At 28.7% G+C, this 7,676-nt stretch overlaps 1 protein-coding gene across 1 annotated transcript; it reads left to right on the forward strand.

The window, feature by feature from the left end:
* The first annotated feature begins 614 nt into the window (after positions 1-614).
* LOC137811949 ((3S,6E)-nerolidol synthase 1) lies at positions 615-3,567 on the forward strand. The gene is made up of 7 exons (XM_068613812.2): positions 615-829; positions 919-1,195; positions 1,512-1,881; positions 2,091-2,309; positions 2,469-2,607; positions 2,764-3,012; positions 3,220-3,567. The coding sequence occupies exons 1-7, from the start codon at positions 689-691 to the stop codon at positions 3,529-3,531; spliced, it is 1,707 nt and encodes a 568-aa protein (XP_068469913.1). The 5' UTR covers positions 615-688; the 3' UTR covers positions 3,532-3,567.
* Positions 3,568-7,676: the final 4,109 nt, after the last annotated feature.

The raw sequence follows: 7,676 nt of genomic DNA on the forward strand, positions 1-7,676 counted from the left end.
TTATATTTTGTCTAATATTTCATTAATGATATTTTTTTAAAATTTTTTTTATTATAAATATTAATATTTTAATATAGGTATAAACGGGAGCAGATGTCAAACTATAATCACCCATATTTTATTCAGCGCATTTAGACAATTGGTGTGACTTATCAATGTGTTTAAAGCTGACTGGTACAACTTTCTAGTTACAGATAAAAAAAAATTGTTTAAGAACAGAAAATATTGTTCCAAAAACAGAAATCTGAAAGAAGAAGGTAGTGGAATCCCTTGTCTCCAATTATCGTTCTGTAACTCCCAAAAATGAAAGATTGTTATAGATTTTATATTATTGTGATAAGGAAATGATACCCTAAAAGAAGAACACCCACTTAAAAATTATTATAATAAGCATCAGTATTTTAAATTAAAAAATTAAAATTTTAAATTATTAAATAAAGGAGGTTGAAATATCACCAGCTACGACACGATGACGCAGTACGATAATGAAACGGTACCAAAATGACATCAGAGTTTAGGAACCCTCTTCCTAAATCATGTTTCTCATTGTTCACAAAAAAACAGGTCGCTGTAGCTCCATGCATGTCACACCTTATAAATAGAGCCAAATTCCATATGTTCAGCATTCCTCTCATGCTCTCTCCTTCATCTTTCTTAACAACACCGAACCTTAATATATACTATACCAATGGCTTTCGTTCACTCTATCTTTGCTTCACCAAATCACCCTATATTTTCTCCAAACATTCTGGCTGTAAAGCTCACCCCCGAGCATGCCCACTGTAGTAAAAGCCATAATATCCATATTCCTAAAAGTGGAAAAGTTAGGGTAAGGGTCACTTTATGTATGCTTTATATGAGGGTATTTGAGATTATTTTGTAGCTAGCTGACCCTTCCGAGATATTATAATCTTTCAGGATGATCTTCAAATAAGACATGCTAAAGCATTGGAGGAAGTTAAGCAGGGACTTCTTGGCAACGCAAGAAAAAGTGCAGACCATGGTTTATTTATGGTGGACTCCATCCAAAGATTAGGCATTGAGCACCACTTTGAAGAGGAAATTGAAGCAATTCTTAAAAGGAAGCAGCTGATGCTTAGAGTTAACAGCCATAAGGGAAATGACTATCAAGAACTGTCAGAAGTCGCACTTCAATTTCGTCTGTTAAGACAAGAGGGGTATTACATCCATGCAGGTTTGTGTGCCTTCCTGTCTCAAAAGATTATATATTTATTGTATTTCTAAGGAAATTTCATAATGTTTATATGAATGTGTAATTTTTTTAAAATAAAAAACATATTTTGGTCTAGTGACCTGAACGCGTATTGTATTATTAGTTAAATGTGAAAGCATAATATTTGTTTTTTTTTGTCGGTAAAATGCATAATATTTGTATTAACGTTTTAGCATTTATCTTTATCAGATAAAACAAACTAGATAAGGATAATGCTAATGCTTGGGGTTTCTTTTGTACTGACATAGATATTATTGTTTGTTGTTGCATCTTACAGATATATTTGATAAGTTCTTGGACAATAAAGGCAAGCTCAAATTTACATTCTGTGAGGACATCAATGGGTTAGTTGCGTTGTTTGAAGCCTCTCAATTAAGCATAGAAGGAGAAGATAATCTTCATGAGGCAGAGGAATCTAGTCGCCAGTATCTAAATATGTGGTTGTCTAGATTTCATGACCATCCTCAAGTCAAAGTTGTGGCTGATTCATTAAGATATCCTTTTCATAAAAGCTTGCCAAGGTTCATATCGATAAACTCTTTGCAATCACAGAAGACAGAATGGACAAGCTCTTTAAAAGAATTATCCAGAATAGACGCTGACATGATCAGCTCTTTGCATCTGAAGGAGATTTTTGCAGTATCCAAGTAAGTTGCAGTTAATATAAGAGAAATAATATACTCATAACTCGTATTAATTACAAAACCAATTCAATAGATTTATTTCATTGCTTGTTATATCATGAAATTATATATTATGAAGAATTATAAAGAATTGTATATGAAATATCATTAGTATGTGAAAAATAGTAATGATACATGGGGTAGTATATTAACATGGGTGTGTTTAATTACAGATGGTGGAAAGAGCTAGGTCTGGCAAATGGGTTAACGTTCGCGAGAGACGAACCAATCAAATGGTACATGTGGCCCATGGAATGCCTCCCAGACCCACGATTGTCAGAAGCAAGGATTGAGATCACAAAACCAATCTCCCTGGTTTACATCCTCGATGATATATTTGATTTTTGTGCAAATATTGATGAACTTATTCTCTTTACAGAAGCTGTCAAGAGGTATTTGGTTATTGCTTTGCAAATTCTCAAATTAAGATAACTGCTTGTTCATGATATATTGAAAACAAAATTATTTTATTATAATATAATACTTTATTTAAAAAAAAAAACTATTATATTTTACTACAAAGTCAAATAAACTTTGTTCTAACTCTACAGGTGGGACATGGCAGCCATGGAGCAATTACCTGAGTACATGAAAGGGAGTTTTTTGGCTCTATATAGCATAACTAATGAATTTGCTTTCAAGGTCAACATCAAACACGGATGGAACCCTATATCAACCTTAGTCAAATCGGTAGAGTCTCTTTAAAAGTCTATAATTGTTACGTACAAATATAAAACACACACTAAACACGAGGTTATTTTCATTAACTACAAACAGTATCAGTATCATGTAACAAACATCCTTTAAGAATCAATGATAATTATTGTTGTAATTTGGCTTTGACAGTGGGTAGGGCTCTTGAATGCTTTTCTGGAAGAAGCAAGATGGTTTGGATCAGGGTACGTGCCGAAGGCAGAGGAGTACTTGAAGAACGGAATAGTGAGCACTGGGGTGCATTTGATCCTTGTGCACTCTTTCTTTCTCATAGGTGAGGGTATAACGGAGGAAACAGTTACTCTATTGGATGAGCTCCCAACTCTGATATCTACAACAGCCACTATTCTAAGGTTGTGTGATGACCTGGAAGGAGATCAGGTACGGTGAAAACCAACTTTTTTCTGACAACAACATTAATTTCATTTTAAATTATTTGGATTTGGACCACAAATAATTCACATTCTGAAAATGTACAACTTGGATAGTTTATTTACTGATAAAAAAACATGTTACTCATGGTAATGATGAACACTATCTATTGTGTCTCTGATAGTGAAATTGTTTACTTATAAAACAATGATGCAGGATGTTAACGGTGATGGCAATGATGGGTCGTATTTGAAGTGCTACATGAGGGAGCACCCAGAAGTTTCCATTGAAGAAGCACGGGAGCATGTCAGTGAATTGATTTCAAAAGCATGGAAAAATCTGAACCAAGAATGTCTTACAGATGCAAATCCGTTTCCATCTTCCTTCACCAAAGTTTGCCTCAATGCTGCTCGGATGGTACCTCTCATGTACAGTTATGACAAAAATACTCCATCCAAGCTAGAAGAGTATGTTAAATCTTTGCTTTTATGTGCAAAGAGTCCACAAGATCACACTATTGTTTCATAAAATAATCTTTAAAAATAAAGTATCATTTCACACGCATATTTTTTCTCTTATTTTCACCTTCCAACTACACTGTACCAATCAATTGTTGGTGCTCTTCAGTACATCACTGTTACTCGGTTAGAGCTCTCATTCTTTGACGATAAAGGAACTGACCTAGAAGATCGAAATTAGAAATTAATTTAGTCATAGGAACAGTGGGTTATTTTAATCACAAATGAGTTTAAAAAGTACAATGAAGGCTTGAATAAGTATTTTTCAAAATATTTTCTAAAATATCTCATCTTGAAAACTCTGCTAAAACATGTTTCGTGATAGTTGTGTATGTTGTTGAACAAATTGTGGCTTATGATTCTTCCCAACAAAATGAAAAGCATCCATTCAAGGCACCAGTCATAACAAAGTTCTGATATCATTTGAACCTTTATTTTGTATATTTTATTTCTAACTTACTTTCCTTTTTTTTTGCTACATTTTAACAAATCAGATTTTTTATGAGTTTCTTCATATCATTTCCATCACAATCGAAAGAGAAACTGCACTATGGCTCAGAAAAGTTATAATTAACTATAATTAGCTGCTAAAAAAAGTGATGGTCAAGTAAGGAACATTATTAGTGTCCTTAAATCCTACATAATTGAGATACAAAATTAAATATTAACAAAGAAGTTTTAAACGGACACTAAAATCATAAAAAAAAATAGTCGTGTCTTCCATAGTCCCCACTAATTCATTAACAACCTATGTAGCACAAATACGGATACGAACACTGATACGACACAAATACGGACACGGAGATACGTATAATCTCTAAAATAGGACACGGGGATACGAATCTATATATTATATAATTTTGTATTATATAAATTAAAAATAAATATTTATGGGCAAAAGTATTTTTCAAATTCTTTTGGGAGCAGGAAGATATTTTTCATGACTGGTTCAAAAGAATTTGTTCTTTATTTTTATAATTATAATAAAAATTTATACAATAAATTTCAGTTTTTAGAAAATTATTGTATTTATACCTTTTAAAATTGTGTTAGAATCGTGCTAGAATTTTCAAAAATTCAACAAATATTTTTTGAATTGAACACTTGACCGATAAGTGTCCTACAAGTGTCGAAATCAATACGTGTGTCTAACACGGATACGTCATTTAAGAGAAGTGTCCGAGCCTCATAGTTAACAACCTTTGGATTAGTATCAACTTAATGGGACACTAGACTCACTTTAAGTATCATTTAGTGTTTCCCTTTTATTTTTTGTGTGAGTTTTTTGGGGAGGCTAATATTATTATTTCTTGTAGTGGCCGAAGATATTGCTCATTAACTTTGCAAATAATTCATCCAACGAATAACCACAATATGCGTAAGTTTATTTACTTAATAAAATGGTTTCTTTTCTAAATAAAATGAATTTGATAATTAATCAAATTTTGAATATAAAGACAATTGAGAATATCATTTCTTTTTTAGATGCAATTTCTTTTAATTTTTTAATTCAATAAAGTTTGCAAATAAATGAATCTAAAAAAGAAGAAACAAATAATTTTGTATATATTATTTCAATAATATTGATAGGAAATTTTTATAGTATAAACATACTATAGTTATAATTCATTATAAATAAAAATTTAAATATATTAATGATACTTAAAATTTATAATAAATAATTTAAATTATGATATAAATTTGTCTTAAAAATTGTTAACGGATAAACAAATAAAAAAATAAAGAATAAAGTATATAGCTAAGATAATGATAAATGGAGGGTAATTTAAGATGTTTAAAGAGATATTTTTAGCCACTCAACTAGTTAATGCAGGATAAGTGCCAGAAATAGACCTTAAAAAGAGTGTGTTGAGAAATCTCTAATTGATAGAGTAAGAAGTATGAAATTTTCACTCTCCAACTAAGGGATTTTAATTTCTATTATAGAAGAAAAATACATAAAAAAAAATAAAATTAATATTAAATCATTCACTATAAGGAAATCATGAAATAAAAACTAATTTTAAAGATAAAAAATAATTAGTTGCTATAGTGACTAAATTAGAGACCATTTTAGAGACTAAAAAATTTGTTGGTTTCTAAATTAGTTTTTATTATTGTTAGATGGTTTCTAAATTGGTATCTAATTAACAATTACATTTTTTGCTACTAAATTTAAAAATTTAAATAATTGGTAGTTAAAACTTTGATAGCTAATTAGATATAAATATGTTGACATTTTGTACTATATTAGAACCGTGTAACATGCATGGCCTTTTTTTCTACTATAGGCGTTTCAAATCTAACTAATGAAGTGGCAAAATTTGACACAACTTTCCTTACTCAGCTAGAGATAGTGAGAGTGAGATGTAAACCTTAGATTTTTTCTTCCTCTTCTAAGCCTTTACTGATAATTTCTTTTAAAAGTCGTAGCTTTTGAACCAAAAACCTCAACTTTCGATGGAGACCACTTCGATTAAAAATCTACTTTTAGAATAAATTAAATTTAAACTCATTTCTTAATCATTTATTGTTCTTTAAATTTAGTGTATGATTTCAATAATGAATATTTGCAGATATAAACTAATGAATATTTATAGGTTGAATTAATAATTTAATTGATAGTTAACCCGAGTTCATTAATTATTATTATTATTATTATTATTATTATTATTATTATTATTATTATTATTATTATTATTATGATGTTTATGTTTCAACAAACCACAATCTGTCGTGTCTGGAAAGTAACATATATGTACATTACATTTTGACTACACATACTTGTTATTTCCTTTTGACCACACATATAATTGAAAAGTTTAAGTATTTAAAAAAATAAACACATGTAAGGTAGGGCCCAAAAAAATGAAATAATTAAATTTCTTAAATCAAGGAGGACAGTCAATAGTATCTAATTGTATATTACAATTAATTACTCCCTAAGACGTTTCCAAGTGTTGTTTTTCCAAAACAAAAATGTTGTGTTGTATTTATTTATCATTTTTAAAATTTTAAATAATTTAAATATCTTTGTGTCCTATTATTTATTTATTTTTATGCATTTTGGTTTAATAATAAAAAAAGTAAATCTAGTTTCTCAATTTAAAAATTACATTCGGTGTAATTCTTTAAGGTTTAATTCTCAATTTTTAGAATACAATGTGATTATTTCTTATGTAAAAAGTTGATGTTTTTATTTTTTTTAAAATTGATTATTGGTTATAAATTTTATTGTGTGTAAATTAAAATTATTAATATTCTTTTGGTAACAAATTTATTATAATTAGATAAAAAATACACTTACATTTTAAAAAATATATATAACTCACTCACAATAAAAAAATTTGTCAATTATCCCCAAAATTATAAACTTGTTATGCTTACATCCCACACCTTTTATTCTTTTGTCCACCTTTGTTGATTAAAATTTTATTTTCTTATTTTTCTATGGAAAGTGAGAGACAATATCATAGACCCCACAAGTCCATACTACTTACATCCTAGAGAAAATCCTATTGTGATTATTGTTAGTCCTCAATCAAATGAAGTTAATTACTATTTTTTTAGTAGAGGTATGAAGTGCACCTTTTTCTCCAAAAATAAACTCAAAGTCATAGACAAAAGTATTGTTCCTCCTCAACCCAATGAGATTCTTTTTTATGCTTGAAAAGTTAGGATAATTTCTTAGATTACACATACACTATGTACACAAATTGCTCAAAACACGATTTATATTGATAATGCTAAAGATCTTTGAGATAATTTAAAGAAAAGATTCTTAAAGAAAGATCATTTCAGGATCTCAAACCTATTACAAGAAATTCATTTCAATGAGAAAAATGTTTATTAATTTTTCACTAATTTAAAGATTTTATGAAAATAATTTGAATCTTTAAATTAATGAATATTTATAGGTTGAATTAACAATTAAATTGATACTTAACTCGAGTTTATTACTTATTATTAATATTAATATTATTATTATTATTATTATTATTATTATTATTATTATTATTATTATTATTATTATTATTATTATTATTATTATGTTAGTTTATGTTTCAACAACCACAATCTGTCGTGTCTGGAAAATAGTAACATATATATGTACATTACATTTTGACCACACATACTTATTATTTTCTTTTGACC

This window comes from Phaseolus vulgaris, chromosome 2, assembly GCF_051622355.1.
Source record: "Phaseolus vulgaris cultivar YP4 chromosome 2, ASM5162235v1, whole genome shotgun sequence".
Classification (NCBI taxonomy): domain Eukaryota; kingdom Viridiplantae; phylum Streptophyta; class Magnoliopsida; order Fabales; family Fabaceae; genus Phaseolus; species Phaseolus vulgaris.

Excerpts from the sequence above, each read along its gene's own strand:
- LOC137811949 (XM_068613812.2), top strand. The coding sequence starts at position 689 with ATGGCTTTCGTTCACTCTATCTTTGCTTCACCAAATCACCCTATATTT. Across the intron at positions 830-918 it reads CTAAAAGTGGAAAAGTTAGG|GATGATCTTCAAATAAGACA; the intron begins GTAAGGGTCACT and ends ATAATCTTTCAG. Across the intron at positions 1,196-1,511 it reads GGGGTATTACATCCATGCAG|ATATATTTGATAAGTTCTTG; the intron begins GTTTGTGTGCCT and ends TGCATCTTACAG.